This window comes from Heteronotia binoei, chromosome 8, assembly GCF_032191835.1.
Source record: "Heteronotia binoei isolate CCM8104 ecotype False Entrance Well chromosome 8, APGP_CSIRO_Hbin_v1, whole genome shotgun sequence".
Classification (NCBI taxonomy): domain Eukaryota; kingdom Metazoa; phylum Chordata; class Lepidosauria; order Squamata; family Gekkonidae; genus Heteronotia; species Heteronotia binoei.
Genome location: NC_083230.1, coordinates 80446136 through 80467595, shown reverse-complemented (window position 1 = coordinate 80467595; position 21460 = coordinate 80446136). Strand labels below are relative to the sequence as shown.

At 43.1% G+C, this 21460-nt stretch overlaps 2 protein-coding genes across 2 annotated transcripts in view; both read right to left on the bottom strand.

The window, feature by feature from the left end:
* Positions 1-1389, bottom strand: part of CHADL (chondroadherin like) — a 44165-nt gene extending 42776 nt beyond the window's left edge. The window contains exon 1 of the mRNA XM_060244428.1: positions 1321-1389. Coding sequence (XP_060100411.1) covers positions 1321-1389 — 69 coding nt within the window. The remainder of the gene's footprint in view (positions 1-1320) is intronic.
* Positions 1390-7368: 5979 nt separating this feature from the next.
* RANGAP1 (Ran GTPase activating protein 1) overlaps positions 7369-21460 on the bottom strand; it is a 45365-nt gene continuing 31273 nt past the window's right edge. The window contains exons 9-16 of the mRNA XM_060245359.1: positions 19958-20057; positions 19219-19303; positions 16722-16881; positions 16344-16463; positions 15168-15270; positions 11829-11917; positions 11003-11124; positions 7369-8170 (exon numbers count right to left, since the gene is read on the bottom strand). Of these exons, the coding sequence (XP_060101342.1) occupies positions 8101-8170; positions 11003-11124; positions 11829-11917; positions 15168-15270; positions 16344-16463; positions 16722-16881; positions 19219-19303; positions 19958-20057 (849 nt within the window). The 3' untranslated portion in view covers positions 7369-8100. The remainder of the gene's footprint in view (positions 8171-11002; positions 11125-11828; positions 11918-15167; positions 15271-16343; positions 16464-16721; positions 16882-19218; positions 19304-19957; positions 20058-21460) is intronic.

The window sequence follows — 21460 nt, the reverse complement described above, 5'->3', positions numbered from 1 at the left end:
TCGTTCTTATACAAACAGCCACAAGGCAAGGAAACTTCTCTTTTCTATGGTTTATGCAGTATAGTTTAGGAAAGGCCTTAAAATCTAACATGCCTTTGCTCTGAACAGCCTAAGGATGTTGAGTTAAGTTGATGATACACTAGACAGCACTGCAGCTAAAAAAAATTTGTTTTCCGATTAATTTGGGCAGTTCATTGATCTCTGCATGACTGCTGTTTCCAGTAGTGGGAGAAAAAAGTAAACAAATGCTAGAACAATATGGTGTGTGAGGCCAGTGATTACAAATGGGGTATGCTGTAAACAAAGCAGAGCAATGGTTTCGCCACACATGACTAGTGTTTTATATAACAGCCCTACATGCAAGCTGATTTGGGTTCTACTGTGGAGAAAGGTGGGGTGTAAATATTTTTGTAGTTAAAAAAATTACTAAGTTTTGTTTAAGACAATAAACATGTTTGGTTAATATTTGGATTCAGAAAACTTATACAAGCCCTTCCCAGCTGGAGCCACCAGCTTCTCCTTTCTAATTCCTACTTCCATTTTCTGCATTCAGTTGTCTACACTTTATTCTTATGGTGTCAAATTACACCTTCCACAGGAGCAAAAGGAAACTTGGCAGCTGCCCTTCCCACAGCTCTGGGGAAAAAATACAGGAGTGATCAGTAATAATCTGTGTCAGGGAGAGAGCCTTTCCCCCTCTGACCGCTGAAAGAGAAATACAAGCATAATTGCCTGAGCTGTGTACATTCCTCCCATCAAATGGCCTTGGATCCACATACCTGCAGGACCAGCTCTCCTGCTATGCCCCAGTGGGACTGCTTTCCTTATCTGAGCAAAGCCTTCTGAAGCTGCCAGCCTACAAATGGGTAAAAAAGAAAATCAGAAAGCTCTTTTTCACCTCTGTGGTGGCTCCCACCTCATGGAATAATTTCCTGAGGTGGTCAGGGAGGCCCCAACACTTCTTTCATTTTACAGACTGTGCAAAACAGAAATTTAGGAAGGCATTTTTACAAAGACATTAGAAGGGTAAAGCAGCAGAATAGCACAGGTTGCTTTTATAAGGAATAGTATTGCAGTCTAGTATACCATTTATTGTGCATATCACCTCCTTTTTTCACAGCAATATTCTCTACCTCTGTAAATGCCCCCCCCCCTTTATTGAGGTATGTCAGTCATGCCTTAGACTAGTTTTTGTTTGCTGTCTGATTGAATTTTCATATTTTGTAATCCTCCTTGAATATCAGTGAGAAAGGTGGGCAATAAATATTTACATTTAATAATAATACATGAGAAGCAGGTTTTTTTAAGTGCTTCACAAACCTGCAAAAACCTGTTGGCCAGAGGGGGCACAAAAGAGATAGTACTTCCATAAGCAATGACAACCTTCATATTTTCAACTTTCTATTAAAACCCCCATTTATATAGAACAGACATAAGAAGCTACTATGCAAGTCTGAAGTTGTGGAGGATTGGGCTTTCCTATGCAGCTGAAGGAGAGACGTTACATTTGGGATCCTGCTTTACAAAGAGTGAAGGCATGTATGACTGACAAAGGGTTGAGAAACACACTGATCTCCTGTCTTTCCCCTCTCCCTTCCCCCAGTTACAGAGACTGACTTCTTTTCAAATTGATCCTGCCTTCAACTCCTCTGCAAATGCTGCACTCAAGACTACTATTCCATCTCATGAAAGACTTCTACCACAGGCTACAACCTCACAGACTATTACTACTTTCACTACTTTAATTACCAAGCAGGAACAAGTACTCAAAATAACTATCGTGTATTAGAGAAATACAATCCTTGCCTGTCTAACCACATCAGTAGCATTCACACACAGACAAAGGAAGACACTGCTCTAGTAGTTACTTGGTATTCCTCTGGGGATCATGACCAGTTTGAAGTGTGCTGCAAGTCTGCTGTGGATAGGCAAATATCGTGAGTGACTGGAGGGTTAGCAGAGATTGAGTCTCACCATCTCCAACCAGTGACTGAGTACAGTCTGTATCATTCCCCAGAATGAGAACCTCTTGGAATGTGTGGCTCCACCAGCCCAACAATGCATATCAGGACACACTGGAACCCACCCTGTACCTCAACACAACAGTCTAGTCCTAGGAACTAGTATCACCACTGGCCTTCTAGCACTGATGACCCTGCCTCCTTTTGCCTTTTATAGGCAAAGGTTTTGACAAATCATGTTCCAATGCTACTATGAAGACAGTATATCTTTTCCGTGACAAGGTACTCCACAGTCCAAGTTGACCAAAACATCTTCTCAGACTCAAACTTAGCCATTTTTAATTGAATATGTACTCCACAGATATAGAAGTTAGCTGATCTTCTTCGTGGTCTCTGTGCAGTCCCACACATGGGTTTTCCCGTCAGGACGAACCCTACCTCGGAGATTTTAAAAGCTAGCCTAGGCGTTATTTTTGGCGCGCGCTCCCTTCCGTCCTGGGGAGCAGGCATCCACTGCGCATGCCTGGAACGGGAGGGAGGCGCCCCACCCAGCCAGTTTCTTTCCAACCGTCGCCCGGGATAGTCTTACCTCGCTGCGCTCCTCTTTTACCTCAGAACCTAGCCTTCGTTCTTCCCTGTCTTCTTCTTCTATTCCGCATTATTATTCCATCTTCCTTCTTATATCTTTAAAAAAAAAAATATATATATATATATATATTTCCCTACTTTTTACCTCAGACCTCCCTTCCCCTACCCCCCCCCCGGGCGTATGGAAGGAAGGGACAGTAAAATAACCTTTAAAAGGTGTTCGCGTTGTAGAGCGAAAATCCCTACATCAGACGGACATTCACTTTGTTTATTTTGCCTGGGAGAAACCCATAAAGTGGACGCCTGTGCGCATTGCCTTCAATTCGGCAAACAGGCGCGGAAAAACAGGGCCGCTAGACTAAGAAGTCATCTTATGGAGTCTGTGCTTCAGCCCCCTGCGAAACATCACTTTGTTGCAACCCCTCCATCCCCTACCCTCCAAGAAGAGCTCATCACCTTAATGGCCAAGGCGGCCATAGAACCTGTCCCAGATCAGTACCATCGGACGGGCTTCTATTCCCGGTATTTTCTAGTTCCCAAAAGGGATGGAGGTCAGCGCCCGATTTTGGACCTCAGGGCTCTCAACAAATTCATCCACCACAAAAAATTCAGGATGGTTACCCTTCAATCCATTCTGCCCCTAATCCCTCAGAATGCTTGGATGGCGCTGGTAGATTTACAGGATGCCTATTTCCACCTAACAATTCATCAATGCCACAGAAAGTTCCTGAGATTTGCCGTGGGAAACAGCCATTATCAGTTTCGAGCGCTTCCGTTCGGACTCTCCACAGCACCCAGGACTTTTACAAAGTGTATGGCTGTGGTTGCTGCATCCCTCAGACAGCGCGGAATTGCAACTTACCCATACATAGACGATTGGCTCCTTGTAGGAGCTTCAAAGTCACAACTGGAAAAAGACATTGCTATAACCCTTACACTCTTAGCCGACCTGGGTCTCCAAGTCAACCAGCAAAAATCGAATCTAATCCCCTCTCAAGACATTCAGTTCATAGGGGCTCGCCTCTGCACCACGGACCACAAGGCTTACCTCCCAACAGACAGGATAGCCTCTATTCATACCCTAGCCACAGAAATAATGCAACAGCCCAGACAAACAGCTTTCATCATTCAACGCATGTTAGGACTCATGGCAGCGACAACGGCGGTCTTAACACATGCAAGACTCCGTATGAGACCCCTACAAATCTGGTTTGTCCGTGCATTTCGTCCCCAACACCAATCTCAACAAACCCTCCTAACCGTCCCAAACAACATCCTTCCCTCTCTGGAATGGTGGACAGTACGAGATCATCTCCTAATGGGCATGCCATTCTTAAGGCCAAGTCCATCAGCTTTAGTCACAACAGATGCATCAAGATGGGGCTGGGGAGCCCATCTGAACACCCTCTCAGTCCAGGGGCAATGGACAGCATACGAACAGTCGCTCCACATCAATTGCCTGGAGCTCCTAGCCGTCCACAGAGCCCTCAAATCATTCCTGCCATCTCTTCACGGCCGCCACGTTCAAATAGCGTCAGACAACGTGGCGACGGTATTTTATATAAACAGGCAAGGAGGGACTGCATCTACCCGCCTTTGCAAGAGAGCAATGCATCTCTGGCACTGGAGTATCGCACATCAGATCCATCTCACCGCAGTACATCTCCCCGGTGCCCAGAACACACAAGCGGACACACTAAGCAGGTATCTCGTCAACGACCACGAGTGGTCACTCCACAGGCCGTACCTTCTACCAGTATGCCAGAAATTCGGAACACCGTTAATAGATGTGTTTGCTGCACCAGACAATGCACAATGTGCTCTCTTTTTTATGAGAGGTCCGCCCTCACCACAATCTGCAGGGGATGCCTTCCTCCAGAAATGGACAGGTCCGCTGCATTTTCTCTTCCCACCTTTTCCACTGATAACACGATCAATACAGAAAATTCAACTGGACAATACAAATTGCATTCTAATCACACCGTGGTGGCCGCGCCAACCATGGTTCACAACGCTCCTTTTCCTATCGGACAATACTTACCATCACTTCCCCCGGGCCAAGAACCTCCTCTCACAACAGAACGGCAAGGTTCTTCATCACGACCCGGACAGACTTCGCTTGACGGCTTGGAGGATACTTTCTCAGAATTCCCTGAGGGAGTGAGAAATGTCCTATTAAATGCGCGAAAACCATCAACGAGAAAATCATATTCCATGAAATGGAAAAGATTTTCCATCTACGCAACCAAGCATAACTTCAAACCTCTATCTGCTTCTATGCCTCAAATCTTGGCCTATACATTGTCATTATCAGAAAAGGGGCTAACTTATTCGTCTTTAAAGGTGCACTTGGCAGCGATCTCAGCTTTCCACCCTCACATAGAGGGCCGATCTGTGTTTTCACACCCCGCTGCAAAATCCTTCTTGAAGGGAATCTTACACTTGCATCCACCATCACGACAACTGTACCCCAGCTGGAGTTTATCGTTAGTATTGAGTCAACTAATGAAACCACCCTTCGAACCCATGGTTTCAATACCGCTGCATCTTCTCTCGTGGAAAACGGCGCTGCTAGTCGCACTCACCTCCGCTAAAAGAGCCAGTGATATTTGTGCGTTTAGAGCAGACACACCTTACACCATTTTTCATCATGATAGGGTAGTGCTACGACCAGATCCTACCTTCTTACCTAAGGTAGTCTCCACGTTTCACTTGCACAGGATCACAACTTTACCTGCTTTCTTCCAACGTCCTACAGATAAGGGCCAAGAAGCCCTACACTGCCTAGATGTTAGAAGGGCACTCGCTTATTACATAGATAGGACAGCACCATTCAGAAAGGACTCCAGACTTTTTGTGGCCTATGGACGCCACAATAAGGGACAGAAGATATCTACGCAGAGACTTTCGAAATGGTTGGTTGCTGCTATAACGCTGTGTTACAAACTCGCGAAGCAGCCGGTTCCAACTGCATTCCCAGCTCACTCCACAAGAGCTTTGTCAACATCATCTGCCTTTGCCAGAGGGGTCTCCATGGAAGACGTCTGTGCTGCCGCCGCCTGGTCTTCCACCTCGACCTTTGCTATGCACTACGCTCTGGACGTTCGTGCTAGGCAAGATGCTTCCTTTGGACAGGCAGTACTTCGTTCTATCTTCGACTGAAGATACGACCTGGGCCCGGTAAGTACCAACTTACCTTGGAGTCCAACACTTGTTTGACTGATTTGCATTAACATTGCATTAATTTTTTTCTCCTACTCTAGTGCCAGCACCCACCGCCGTGCAGTTCAGCTTATCAGTCACCCATGTGTGGGACTGCACAGAGACCACGAAGAAGATAAACAGGTTACTCACCTGTAATTGATGATCTTCGAGTGGTCATCTGTGCAGTCACACACGCCCGCCCAACCATCCCCGCTGCTGGCTACTGGTCCACTACAACCGCTCATCTACTATGTCAGCGGCGGGGAAAGAAACTGGCTGGGTGGGGCGCCTCCCTCCCGTTCCAGGCATGCGCAGTGGATGCCTGCTCCCCAGGACGGAAGGGAGCGCGCGCCAAAAATAACGCCTAGGCTAGCTTTTAAAATCTCCGAGGTAGGGTTCATCCTGACGGGAAAACCCGTGTGTGTGACTGCACAGATGACCACTCGAAGATCATCAATTACAGGTGAGTAACCTGTTTTTTGCTTTCATGACCGCAGAGGGGTGATCTACTTCTCTCACACAAGCGGATCAACAGTGGTTTTGTAGGATAATCCTGGAGAGGAATCTACCCACTTACAATATGTGCATTCAAACTATTCAGCAAGGATCAGACAACAAGCAGGCAAAGGTGCCTTATGACCCATCCCTCCAACCATAATTTTTAGGAGCCTAGTCATCATTAATACCGCACAAACACTTTAAACAAACAGTATCTCTGAAGGACCATACTGAGGTGGATTGCAGGCCTCCCTTCTGTCCATAAGAGCAGTTTCCAGTGGTGGCAGTGGCTCTGCTGATGAAAAAGGGGGTGGTTTGAACTGCTTCTGCCTCCTCTTCTTCACTGTAGCACTGGCATGGCATAGCTTTTAGTCTGCAACCACTAGTGCAGCTCAAAGAGAGCAGTTGAGGAAAAGCAGAAAATCTACCTCTACTGGTGCTGCATGGGATCCAACCTATTATTTACAACAGCACAGACTACATATTTTCATGAACACATGAAGTTGATTTATATTGAGAAAGACCTTTGGTTTGTCAAAGAGAGTACTGCCTATTCTTGCTCTGATCTATGTGTTGAAAATCATGACCATTCACTTCATGGGTGAGATTAAGGTGGAAATAACAAACACTACCCCAGAGACAAATAAGCTTTTAGCCCTACAGCATTCCTGGTGGAAGAATGTAAGACATAAGGCAGCTCCCCTAAAATTGGTTCTTTTGCATGGCCCTTGCACAAGGGATGTGCCTGGTGGCCTGTCTTCACTGAACAGAATACCACATAGCTAGATATGCCATGCTGACTGGAGAAAATATGAGAGCATTAGTTGAGGAACTCATTTGTAATGTGCTCCCTTCAAATTTTAAAACAAAGTCTCAGAACAGTTTCATATTCTAATACAAAAATGCCAAGTCTGAAGAAAACAGCAGGACAAGATAATGGAACTTTAAAGAGGGGTAATCACTTGAAGGAGTCTGCTAATTTTCAGTTCTACTTCTGTTTGATTAGCCTACTTCCCTCCTTATGCAGTAAACATCCCCCCAACTAAATCAATGAAACCTGCTACTCCATGGACAATGATCCCCACTGACAGGAAGAGAAAAAATAAAGAGCAACTGGTTTTGTTTATTCTGAACCAAATCTATTTTAATTGGGCATGTGTGCGCATAAAGCAGTTTCACAACAGTAGGTCACCAGAATCAGTTCTATTAGTGGGAAAATCCAATACAAGTGGTGAAGGATTACTCATGAGAACCAAACAGGCAATGAAATGTCTGTTTTTAGAGATATATGCCACATTCCACAGTTATGACATTCCAAATCTCAGGGAAACAAGGGCAGAAACATTGCTTTATACCTAAGTGCTGGTCAACAACTGGGAAAAAAATCCAAACCTAATTGTGCTTCCAGTACAATAGAGTAATGAAGTTAGATTCAGAATTTTGCTGCTGCTACCCCAAGAGAGGAGGTCCTTTGACACACATTGCAATTTGAGACAATAGGTGGATCTCAGATCCTGACAACAGCTGAATTTGGAAACACAAATCTGACCAAAACAAGTGTAGGAGAATAAAGAGAGAAGTTGAACAAAAAACAGTAAGGATAAAACAGGGATGGCAGAATTCAATTTGGAAACACTGAGCTTAAAATAATAATTTAAAAACCACAAAAAACATAAAAAGCATAGTGTAGAGTTCCTCAAAGTTTGTTATAGCAGACGGCAGCCAGACATTGTGGAGATAAGACAGGAAAAGTTTTTCATCCCTAAGTTCTAATTGTCTTTTCTTGCTCTCCATCTTGGAACGCTTTTCTGACGATCCTATGACAGGACTGGGGGCAGCTGCTTATATGTTACAGCTGATGGAGAGTTTGCAACAGTAAATGACGAGCAACAGAACAGGAATCCAAAGCACGGCTAGGTCTGCAGAGACAGAAAGAAATGAAAAGATAACCATTTTCCAATTTTGACTTGTATCTGAATACAGGCATGTTTTCAACAGCGACAAGATCTGCCATTCAAGCCACGTGGAACATTATCATCAATTTTAATTACTCTCAAGGCCCAGACAGCCTCATTAGGAAACATATGTCAAAGAATAAGAATGGGACCACTATCAGGTGAAATTTGTTTCAAAGATACTCAAATTGCCAGGACTCTTTCCCCAACAAAAAGCAAGGGAAACAACATTTCATATTTCTTTGTATTCATCTCCTTTTAAAATATCACTCATACAGTTAACTATCATCATTAGGGATATTCACAAAACAGGAAACTCTGGTTTGGGACATGTCCTGAACCAGTTCAGTTCTCAAACTTCAGGACACGGAGGGCAGTCTCCCTCCTCTTGTGCTGTAGAGACTCCAAAATCATAGGGCATCTCTAGCTGACTCTCCTCTACTTGTCCACCAAACTAAGATTGGATTGGGAGGGGAGGTCTAAGTTATGGACCCCCAAACAAAGTACCCCTGGGAAAGTGCTTTCCAGGGAGATGTCGAACATGGGTTCAGGAGTGTATAGAACAGACTCTGTGAGAGCTAGAAGCAAACTCTAGGTACACCTCCCAGTATGCCCCTCCACATGTCCCACAAGTTATGTGCAGATTGGACTGGGGGGGGGGGGGTCCAAATTACAGAATCCCAAACAAGGTGCCCCCATCATGAAAGAAGTGCTTGTGCAGATATTTTCAAGTGTGAGCAAATCAGACTCCTTGTCCAATCCAAAGGCATGTGCTTGTTTATGAAACATAAGAGAAGCCATGTTGGATCAGGCCAGTGGCCCATCCAGTCCATGTCACACAGTGGCCAAAAACAAAAACAAAACAAAAAACAAAAACAAAACCCAAGTGCCATCAGGAGGTTCACAAGTGGGGTTAGAAGTCCTTCCACTTTGCTCGCCGCCCCCCCCCCCAAGCATCAAGAATACAGAGCATCACTGCCCCAGACAGAGTTCCAACAATACGCTGTGGCTAATAACCACTGATGGACCGCTGCTCCATATGTTTATCCAATCCCCTCTTGAAGCTGGCTATGCTTGTAGCCGCTGCCACCTCCTGTGGTAAAAGTTTCATGAAATGTTTCATATCGACTGTAGAAGCTGTGAAGATGTATATGGAGGACTGCCTGGACCACTCTTTGATAAAAGCAGGGCTTTTTTTTTTTTTTTTAGCAGGAACACACAGGAACGCAGTTCTGGCTGGCTTGATGACAGGGTGTGTGTCCTAATATGCAAATGAGTTTCTGCTGAGCTTTTTCTACCAAAAAAGCCCTGGATAAAAGTATTGGAAACAATGCATCTATGTAAGCCGGCAGGGCTCCGTTAGAGGTGGCAATAAGGAGTCCATTTGCTGACAATTGAAATTATCTGCACAAGCACTTTTTTATTATCAAGACTTTATACACTTCATTGAGAAACTGTGGCATTTTCTGATCACCTTACATTCTTTGAAATATCAAAGACGGACTTATGTACCCTTTGAAAAGACTGGATGAGTATCTATGTGTATAAATTACAGCCTGCCAAAGATGCTCCCAGCAAAGTGCTTTCTGAGAAAATGGTGTCAAGTTTGAGTTCTGGGCCAAAGAACAGCCTTACCAGACCCTATATCACCTAGCAGAGGGGAGGCATCAAACTTGCAGAGGACCTATGTGGGATGGATACCCCCTTTTCTCCTGGAAGCACACAGGAGAGAACTGTTGCTGGCACAGTGGCAGATGGACATGTCTCTGGCTGGGCCCATCCTCCCTCTGCAAATGGACAACGCCCAACAGCAAAGTTCTTTCATACAAGTACACCCTCTCAATCCAAAACCCCAATGCCAACAAAGCAAATGTGTGCCTATCCTAATCTTATAGATCATCCCCTCCCATTGCAACAAATGGAAAGGGAGCTCTGTTATTGGCAGGCAACTATGCCTGCCAAGTTTTGGAGGGTCCTTATTTGTGTTTCCAAGGCTGAAAAACATCACCATCCCCACTTAGCATTTTCATGCCACAGTTATTCTGGTGGGTTTTTTCTTCTGAGCCATTTTGAGTCACACCCAAAAGCTCAAAGATTGCATGGTGACCACATTCATGCTTAACCTCATCACTTTGTGACAAAGGTCAAGAGTACTGGGACAAGAGACTTGGGGAAATAATCCTGCTGGACCACGTGATTCAGAGTCATCAGAGGGCCATAAAGGCTTTGAACAGCCTTGATTTTCTCTTCACTCTAGAAAGTCCCAATATAGCCAGGCTGAATTTTGGCTCATATGTGGCTCATGCCAACCCTAATCATCATATTTCCTAATTCTTTGGAATTGGGCAAATTAACTCTAGAAGTATTGACCAGTATACACTAGGCATAATTTCTTCATCTAATGATGCTACACGTAAATAAAATGACATATTCTGAATATTTCTTATCATTGAGTATTTTGGTTCAATTTTTACCATGCATCAAAAGGAGTAATTATATTAAAATGATGCAATATGAATTTTAGAGTATTTGTAAGATGCACAGTATGTAATATCTTGCATCTCACTAAGATTACTTATACCAATGCTAATTTCAGAAGTTTTTATATATCTACTGACAAAGTCATCTAAGTTCTAGGTTTATGTCAGGTTCAAATTCGGACTACTGAACATTCTGTTCAGTTGTGAAAACCGGATATACAGGGGCCAGACTAAGCAAGTATTTATGCAGGAATACTAGCAGGTGATTTTTACCAATATAAACTAATTTTCCCTGCTGAGGAGGCACAGTACTCACTTTGTAACAAAGGCCAAGAGTACTGGGAGAAGAGACTTGGGAAAATAATCCTGCTGGACCATGTGATTCAGAGTCATCAGAGGGCCATAAAGGCTTTGAACAGCCTTGATCTTCTCTTCACTCTAGAAAGCAGAAGCAAGATACAGATGAGCTATGTTCTTTAAGGCAGTCCAGGAAGTTCTCCTCCTACAGGTATCTATAAAATTTCCAAGCATTTACCTATATTACCTTTGTTCATGTCCACGTGTAACAAAACATACTCCTCCTCCTACATCCATCCCCTTATGCTGTCACTGCTGCAACCATGTTGGCAGCCTGAACCAGTCTTTGAAAGCCAATAAAAAGGAAGACTAACCCTGTGTGGCTCTTTCAGCCAGACTGAAGCATTATGGCACCTGTGTCCATAACGGAACTACAGCTTATCATATACAAAGACACTGAGTTGAAAAATCCCCAAAAGTCATCCTTCCAATAATAAGCAGAAAGTGCTTTAATCCCTGAGATAAAAGACTTTTCTACAATTCCATTAATACTGAACAATTTCTATTTTGCCCAACATTTCTGTCACATTAAGAACAGAATGGGTATTAAGTGAAGTGCCGCCTCCATTTCAACAGCATTTCATAATGTTAGTATAGCCTATTTCTATTATGTAGGCATGCACCAGAATATAGTGTCACAGAAACAAAAACACTTTCTTTCACAGGTGGTGAGATGTTGGCTTATGAATCTTGGGCATTTTTGAATAAGGATGGCGTACTGTCAATGATAACACAAACCATATAGGCCTCCCAAAATTATTGCAAGTTGCCCTCTTCGATCTTACCTTGAGTAATCCCATGTGGATCAGGAGGCTAGTAATAAAAGCATCAGAATTGAAGGTAGCTGAAGAGAAGGCTTCCCTCATTAACAAATCTAAAGAGACACATGAGTGTCGGTTTAAAAAGCCCACAAGATGCTTATCTTAAACAATGCTGTACAACTAATTTCATTTTTCAGGCAACATTCCCTAACTCTTAAAGTAACAAGGCAGGAAGAGAATTCATTAGCACTTTGCTGACATCCAGCCCTATTTAGGCAGCACATTGTATTGCACTGCAGTGCAATACAGAGGAATGGACCAGCTGCAACCATGGGACTCACTGCTACACAGGATGAAGGCCACAAGAACAGCAAGAGACTGCAGTGGCTCCAGTTTAGAGAGTCCCATCAGACTGGGCCAAGAACAAGGAGGATCTGCATTTAGGTAGATGAACAGCCACCATAACTCTAATGTATGTCTTCTTCTCCTAGTGGTTGGCTGGGACACAGCTATGGGTCACTTTAAATTGTTCCACATGGTCACTTTTTAAGATAAAGAGTTACTCAAAATCTACCAAGTGAAAATTTTAATGTAAACATTTACAGCAGCTATAATTTGATTATACTGCAGATATATACAACGTATGTCCTACTGTACATTCCTTGTTCAAACAAAACAAAATGTGTCCACAATTAATAAGCTATAACAACCCTATTGAGGAGTTCAGTGTTAAAGCTTCTTGATATCCATGTAAGCCACTAGTTCTATGTGAATATGAAACTATTTCTGGTCACACACTCTTATTTAGCACTAAAGTTATTGCCTATTTTTGTCTTTCATTTCATGACAATGAGTCTCAAATGTACCATTCTTGAGTAACGTAACTGAATGAGTGATGACTAGCCAACTTCAGGGATTCCTATATGATCCTATATGAAGCACCAGATAGTCTGGATCTGTTCCCATCTAGTTCAAGGTCTGGTTATGGGACTAGAGAGCCAGTTTGGTGTAGTGGTTAAGTGCCTGGACTCTTATCTGGGAGAACCACATTTGATTCCCCACTCCTCCACTTGCAGCTGCTGTAATGGCCTTGGGTTTGCCATAGCTATTGCAGTTGTCCTTGAAAGGGCAGCTGCTGTGAGAGCCCTCTCAGCCCCACCCACCTCACAGGGTGGCTGTTGTGGGGGAAGAAGATATAGGAGATTATAAATTGCTTTGAGTCTCTGATTCAGAGAGAAGGGTGGGGTATAAATCTGCAGTTGTCTTAATTGTAAAATGGCTTGGTGGATAACACATGCTGGGAGATGGACAGGGGTGTATGACCCTGTGAATTCTCCTAGACCCCTTCGTGGCTTTTGATATCATTGTTCATAGTATACTTCTGAACCACCACTCAGGATCACAACAGGTTCTGTGGTGGTTCCAGTCCTTCCTTGAAGATGGGTTTCAGAGTGTTCTGGGGACTGATGCTCTGCTCCTTGGTTTACAGAGTTCAACAAGGTTCCATCTTGTCCTCCAAACTTTTTGGCATCTATGTAAAGTTGCTGGGAGAGATTATCTAGAGACTTGGGATGAGTTGCCACCAATATGCAGATGCTGCTCATCTCTATCTCATATCTTAAGCAGATCTCAAGAAGGCAGTGAAAACAATGAAGGGGTGGCTTGGAGGCAGTTTTGGAATGGATGAGGCAAGCTGAAACAATCTCACAAACAGAGGTGATGCTGCTAGGGGAAAAATCTGACTCTGAAAATGGATAGTGTTGCGCTCCCCTAAAGGAACAGGTCTGTAGCTTGGCCTCCTGTTGGCAGGGATGTTTTTCACCAGCTTCAGCCCTTCCAAGGCAGCAAAGATCTTGCCACTGCAGTGCACACCTTGGTAATATCTGGATTAAATTACTGGAATGTGCTCTACATGGGTATGAGCTTGAAGATGGTCTGCAATCTATAGCTGGTACTGCGGTCAGACGTTTGACTGGAGTAGAGACCGTATCACACCAGTCTTGTTCCATCTACACTCGCTTTTAAATCTCTGTGAGGCCTAGAACCAACGTACCTTAAGGACCACCTTCTCCCATATGAATCTACCTGTTCACTCTGGTCATCTTTGCAAGCCCTGCTTGGGTTGCTCCTGCCATCTGAGGCTAGTCAGGTGGTGATTCAAGAAAGAGCTCCTTCAGTTATAGAATTCTGGTATTCTTGCTCCAGAAGATTACTCTGTCTTTCTCTAACAGTGCCTTTTATTAGTGGAAGACTTTGGTTTGAGAGGTGATATGATCACCATCTTCAAGTACCTGAAGGGCTGTCATGTAGAGGATGGTGCAGAACTGTTTTCTGTGGCCCCAGAAGGTAGGACCAGAACCAAAGGGTTTAAATTACATCAAAAGAATTTCTGACTCAACTTTAGGAAGAACTTCCTGACAGAGTGGTTCCTCAGTGGAACAGGCTTCCTGGGGAGTTGGTGGGCTCTCCTTCCTTGAAGGTTTTTAAACAGAGGCTAGATGGCCATCTGACAGCAATGTGGATCCTGCAAATTTAGGGGGAGGTATTTGTAAATTTCCTGCATTGTGCTGGGGAGTTGGACTAGATGACACAGGAGGTCCCTTCCAACTCTATGATTCTATGATTTGGCATAGCCTCAACAACAGTTAATGGCCTCCTCACTGGTTCTGGAACTGTAGGTTTGGTGTTTTTATTTAAAATTATAAAATAATTAAATGTTATTTTTAAGAGTTCAAATGTTTTCTTGTTTGCTGCCTTGGGAACTCTGATGAAGTGGAAAAGTGGCATAAAAGATTTTAATATACAAACATGAGTTACAGTGGCATAGGGTATAGCAGTCTGCAGCTCTCTTAAGCTTTGGATACATTCTTGATCTTGCATGTAGTACTTGTACTTCTAAATTCCGTAAGTATACCAAACAGCATACAGAATATATTATATCATAATTATTCATGCTATGCCATTAATACAATAAAAAGTGTTTAAGTTTTATAGTCAGCCCTTGGACTCAGATGCTTAGTTCAGATCTGTTTCAGCTATTTCAGATTTCTTCAATCCTATTGCACTATTTATTGACATCCCAGCCCGTTGACTGTATTTCAGTTACGGTATGTAATCCACCTGGTGTCTCAGCAAGAAAACTGGATTATGCATCATGTAAATAAATAAACTGGCCACCCAAGTATTGTACAACCTGAGTGCTTGATAACCTCTGATTTGTGTCCAAGGCTAGCAGCCAACATAGGGATCTTAAGAACCTGGTAGTGTTCTTATCTACACCTGCCATCTATATTTGCCCTGAAGTTTGTCAGTCTCATTTGTTCTGAAGCTTCTCAAATATTTGGACCAAAGAGATTAGCTCACCTGTTGTTTCGTGCACTGCTGTCTTCACTACTGTTTCATCTTTGAACACAGAAGAAATCTTCAGAAAAACCATAACAACCTTCTCAACATCAGATGTGTCTGTCTAGAAGAAACATAATTCCAGAATCTGAGAATGTTAAGTCTACTGCAAGGTACCTTGTTGCCAGAAAGAATAATTTGGCTATGTTTGTACTAAGATTCTCAGGCTTAATTACAGCTTCACTTTACAACTTGGGAAAAGCACACAAATGTAGACAATTTTTGGGATCTAAATATATCAAGCATAATTAAGTAAAGTTACACACTGAAAGTGCAAATGCACAATCTGCACGTGAAGTCTTTCTGGACAGAATATTCACAAGAAAGGTTCATGCACAAAATAAGTAGATCATTGTTGAAGTGTTCTTGGAGCACTGCCTGTGATGTAACTCATTTTGCTCTCCCATAAGTTGCATCATTAGTATCTTAGCAGTACACTTTGCTCAAGTCAATAGTGCTCAGGCAGAAGTGGGTTATTTCAGGTAGGGATGGGCATGAACTGGGAAACTGGAGATTCATAAGAAACCATGAACCACCACAAACTTTCACTTTCCCAAACCAGTTCGTGGTTCATGAATTGGTGGGAGGCTCTGGGGGTGGCATTTTTAAATGCCCTCCCTTTACTCACTGAGGTGTACCGCCACAATTGCAGTTATTGATGTGACCTGCCCTGAGCCCATTTTGGGAAGAGTGGGGTAGTAAAGTAAAGTAATAAATATATACATTGGAATGATTTTCTGCTTGTACAGGAAACTAATGCCCAAGCTGATTCTAAAGCAACCTGGAAAGACTGGGCCTTATAACACACAGTGCACATTGCTGAATCCAGTACCTGACTTACGTTTCAGTTGTGAACTAATTGTTGTGTGACTCATGCATGTCCTTTTCGGGGAACCGTCTGAACTCTTCTCATCTACGTTTATATGAAAAGCATCTTACAAACTTCAGTGTCACAGCAGGCAGCTAAAAGGGGAGGAACTACTGGTGAAGAAGGCCACACCAAGCCTTCCTGGGTGCACAGAGCAGCTGCTTTAATTTGATTAAAAGGGGAGGAACTACTGGTGAAGAAGGCCACACCAAGCCTTCTTGGGTGCACAGAGCAGCTGCTTTAATTTGATTAAGAAAGCAGTGACTTACCTGCTGAACTATCAAGGCTGAACACTTGGGGCCCAGTCGCAATAGTTTCTCTGGAGAGGGGAAAGCAAGAAATGTACCAACATCCACGGGAGGAAGGGTGGAAGACACTGGAGTGGACTCCTGAAACAAATAGCTCTGATCATTAGCACATCTTTGTATGCACCACAGATCTCAATCTGTACACACAAGGACTTGCACAAAGGACAAAGCTGAACTAGAAGGGGAGGGGGAGAAGCAATTCTGAAAGCAACAACTGTTAGCCTATTTAGACTAGCTAGGCTCACAACATCAACAGGAAAGCCCCCAAATATACACATCTCTATCTACAACAGTTTCTCATTTCGCCTCCTGAAGATAATGGAACCTGACTGTACTTACATGAGTATCTAAAATTTTTTTAGGGGTCAGCAACTCTTGTTCTCCCTGCCCCCTCTCTTGCACCTGAGGTTCTTCTTCTTCTTCTTCCTCCTCCTCCTCCTCCTCTTCATCCTCCTCCTCATCATCATCCTCGTCTTCATCATCTTCCCCCTCATCATCACTAAACAGAGGAAGTTTTAGAAGAAATAAATGTTGTTATGTCTGTTTTTATGATATTATTTTAATTCTGTCGTTTTATTGTTGTAAGCTGCCCTGAGCCCACTTGCGGGATAGGGCAGGATATAAAACTAAAAATTAAATTAAAATTAAATAGTTTATAACATTCTGCCTGGCATGGACACATATTATTTAATCCAGGGGTGTCAAACATGAGGTCCAGGGGCCAAATCAGGCCTCCGGAGGTCTCCTTTCAGGCCCCTGAGCAACTAGCTCTTGTCTGCTTCCTTCTCTATCTGTCTTGCTTCCTTCTGTATCTCAGCTTGCTTTACAAAACTTGCTCAGTCGTACAGAGCAAAACCTTGATTTTCTCCTTTGGCTGTGGCTTCTCCCCCTCCTGGTCCCCTGGAGAGAGAGGGAAAGAGCCAGAGCTTCCTTTGCTCAGTTCCCTGGATCCCAGGAGAGAAATACAAAGAAAGCACTTTTAAGACCAACAAGTGCTAATGTTTTAAACATGTTTTACTTTAAGGTTGTTTTTAAAAAAATCTTTAGTTGTGTTTCTGTTCTTTAAAAAGTTCATATCTTCGCTACCTAATCTTAAACAGGTACACACATGGCCCAGCCCAACGAAGTCTCATTTATGCTAGATCCGGCCCTCATAACAAATGAGTTCAACATCCCTGATTTAAGCCATATTATAGATTTCTTATCACCTTAGAGTTGCTGAAAAAATCCTGGGTTGAACGCTGTAGAAGAAGGTATATCTTTGTCTACTTGCCCAGCATCATACTATGTTCCCAAAATCCTTACGGTCAGGATTTCCTCACAAACTAAACTGTACCACAATTCAAGGGGCTGCAGTGAAGCAGGAGAAACTGGGTTAAAATCACCCCTTCCATTGACAGTGCGTTGGCAAAAAAAAATGGAGGAGACAATTTGATCCAGTTCTCCCTTCTCACTGCAGCCCCTCATACTGTCTGGTGCCCTGGAATCATAAGCATCTTCTGACTCTTAATCAAGGTCACTAACATCCACAAGCCACTCCAGAAGACGATTTAATGCCCATCCTACAATATGATTACAAACAGGGAAGTGTCTAATTTCCTATGAAAAGCTATGTGGAATGAAGGGCTTTTCTCCCTTGACTCAAAATACATATCATGAAAATGTCGGATGAATATTTCAAGTTTAGGGGCACTACAAAAATTTCATAGGGATTTCCACCCCCCCCCCCCTTTTAGAATGAGTGAAATGTTTAAGGTAAGATTTTGAGATTTTAAGATGACTGCAGATTTATACCCCACCCTTCTCTCTGAATCAGAGACTCAGAGCGGCTTACAATCTGCTGTATCTTCTCCCCATACAACAGACACCCTGTGAAGTGGGTGGGGCTCTCATAGCAGTTGCCCTTTCAAGGACAACTCCTGCGATAGCTATGGCTGACCCAAGGCCATTCCAGCAGCTGCAAATGGAGGAGTGGGAAAACAAACCCGGTTCTCCCCGCACACTTAACCACTACACCAAACTAAAATCTACAGCACAAGATAAAGAAGATTCCAATATATACATATACAGCAAAATTTCAAGAATAACTATATTCTTTAAATGTGAATAATTTTGGCAACAATTATTCTGCTATAATGTGTTTAATAATACACTGAAGAGTTGTTTTTTATTCAAAATCTAAATATGCTGGTAGTCCTACATACCGTTGACTGTATTAGAATGCTTCTGTCCAAGCAACACAATTTTGTTTATCTCAGAATTTGTTTTTGACCTTCAATGTTTTCTGTATGTCTCAGATGGCAAAAGTTAAAGATACACAAGATAACACAGGATGCATCAGTTTGGTGCTCTCTCAAGTATAGGGTAAGTTTGGGTTTTTTCTCATAGAAAGCTAAGGCATTCATTTCCTTACATATGTTCTTGTCGCCTTCTTAAAGCAATTACAATTACAAAGCAAGTACTTGTAGACAAATTCAATGTAACTTAAACTACTTAGAAGATACAGTTCTTCAAGAGCTCATGTGGGCTAAAACTTAAGAGGCTGAATAGAAACTTCAAAGTCAGCAAACACAGCAGCATGATTCCCACACTCTTGTTTTACCCCAATAACGGTTTCTCTGAAAATATCATCAGGAATTAAAAGTTATATGGTTAACTAGCAGTCCAAACTCAATCAACATACAATGGATAGACCACTGCCAAAGAGAGGAAACAAACACAGAGCCTATCATGCCAACAGCCCTTGTATCTGTGTAGTGTCAGGTCACCATCACTATCATACCACAGTTCTGAAAAGATTCCACTTAATAATCTAGTGGGTCACTGTGTTTCTTACCTCAGGGATCCAAGCACCTCTGCCATGTTGAAGCTTTCAAGGATCTCCTGAATCTGTTCACAGCCTTCCTCCCCAAGGTAATTGCCTGCAATACAGACAGAAACAAACCATGCCAAAAATTATACTGGCTACAAGGATATTTGTCTGGGAATACATCAATATGCTTCCATCTAGAGAAACTTATTTCAGATAATCTTATATAAAAGATTTTACTAACCAGCTGTCCACCTGGACTTGTCCTCGGAGTGAAAAGTAACTGTACATTCTTTGCTGAGAATTTTTAAAATCTGTAGCATTATACATGTGGTCTCTAGTTAATTTGCCTGCGCTGATCCATGAATGTTAAAAACATCCCAAGTGATCAGAAAACAAAGCTGTTAGAATATTTGTCACCTGCCTTCTGTGAGAAAAGAGAAATTGTTCAATTTGTCTAGGATTAAACTCTCACTCATACCTAAGAACAAGCACAACAGCTGAGGAGTGGGATAAGTTCCCAGGAATTCAGGAAGCTAGGATAGGAAGCCCAGGGGCAAGGTGGCAGACACCCTACCGAAGGCAAGGAACACATAGGTTACGTAGGTGAAAGGGAAACATCCTTGAGGAAGAAGGTAAAAGAACTATGAACGAAGGTGATACCACATATTGACCTGAACCAACGAATCAATTATTTGGTTATAGATATCTGTTAACACCACAGCATAATTAATGTATGTTATACACCAACACCATACTCCCATACCATTGAGATCAAGCTTCTCTAGCTCCGACTTATCTTCAGTGGCTTCAGCGATAATCAGAGCAGCATCTCGCTTGATTTCACAGAAGGATAAGTTGAGTTCCTAGAAGACAGATGGTATGGTTATTAGGAATAATCAAGTTGGAAAGGACAGCTGAGAAAGGACCATTGGTACTCACCGTGAGGAGTCCTTCTCAAAGTACAGAAGGACATCTGAATGGGTTATTCCCATGGTTCTCTTGGGAGGCAGGAAATACTTTTTTCTTCTTCCCTTTGGTGCCCTCGGAATAACCCTGAGCTTTCAGTTTTGGGACTCCAAAGAGCAGTATCTAACAGAAACTATATCACTGTAAAATAAAACTTGTTAACAGAACAAAAAACAAACTGTAACAGTAGAAATATTTCAGAACCTGAAGCCTTGAAAAGGCAGAACATGTAACAGGCGAACAGTATACAAGGAATAGCCATGAAGAGGAATAAGGAGAAGAAGAAGAAGAACCACCCCTCATGGTGAGTACCAATGATGCGTTCTCCCTCAGAGTCAGAGGACATTTCAATGGGATGTTACAGAGCAGTGTCCCTCAGTTGGGTGGGTCTTCTTCTTCATCGTCTCCGGTTGTGAGAATATGTTGCAATACCTTTCTTCCGAAGGCTGCTTCAGCTGAAGCTGTTGTGTGAATCTTACAGTGGCGGACAAAAGTCAAGATGAATGACCAAGCAGCCGCTCGACACACTTCTTCAGCCGATGCCTGGTTAAGGAATGCTGCGTTAGTAACTGCAGAGCGAAAAGAATGTGTCGTGATGCTTTGTAAGCCTCTGCAATGCAGGTCTTTAGTACTGAACTGATGGCACTTTTGGACATCTCGTTCCCAAATCTGGGAGGAGCTATGTTGACGAACAGGTGATCTGATGTGTGAATCTCTTGAACTCTGGAAATGTAAACCTTCAAGGCTCTCTGATCATTCAGGGTATGCCACATGACCTCCTTGGGATGCTTCGGTTGAGGACAAAAGGTTGGTAAACATAACTCCTGTAATCGGTGGAACCTAGAGGTGGCTTTAGGAAGGAAGAATGGATCCATTCTGAGTACCACCTTGTCCCGATGAAAGACGCATAGGCCAGTCTTGATGAATAAGGCACCTAGCTTAGAGACTCTCCGTGCCAAAGTAATCGCCACGAGAAAGTGTCTTCATACGAAGCCATCTTAGCCCCACCTCCCCGACAGGTTTGAACGGTGGTTTGGTGAGAGCTGTAAGAATGGCATTCAACCGCCATGTTGGGAAGCGATGAACTTGAGGTGGACACTTAGCTGTTGCTCCCTGCAAAAACAACTTCACGTGAGGGTGATGGGATAGTCTGTATCCGCTGATGAAGGGTAAGACGGTAGATAAAGCTGCGACCTGTCTATGAAGTGTAGAAGGTTTGAGGTCAGCCTGAAGACCATCCTGCAGGAAGGAGAGAACTGAAGGGGACAAGGCGTTGACTTTTTTGCATCTGCACCACCTA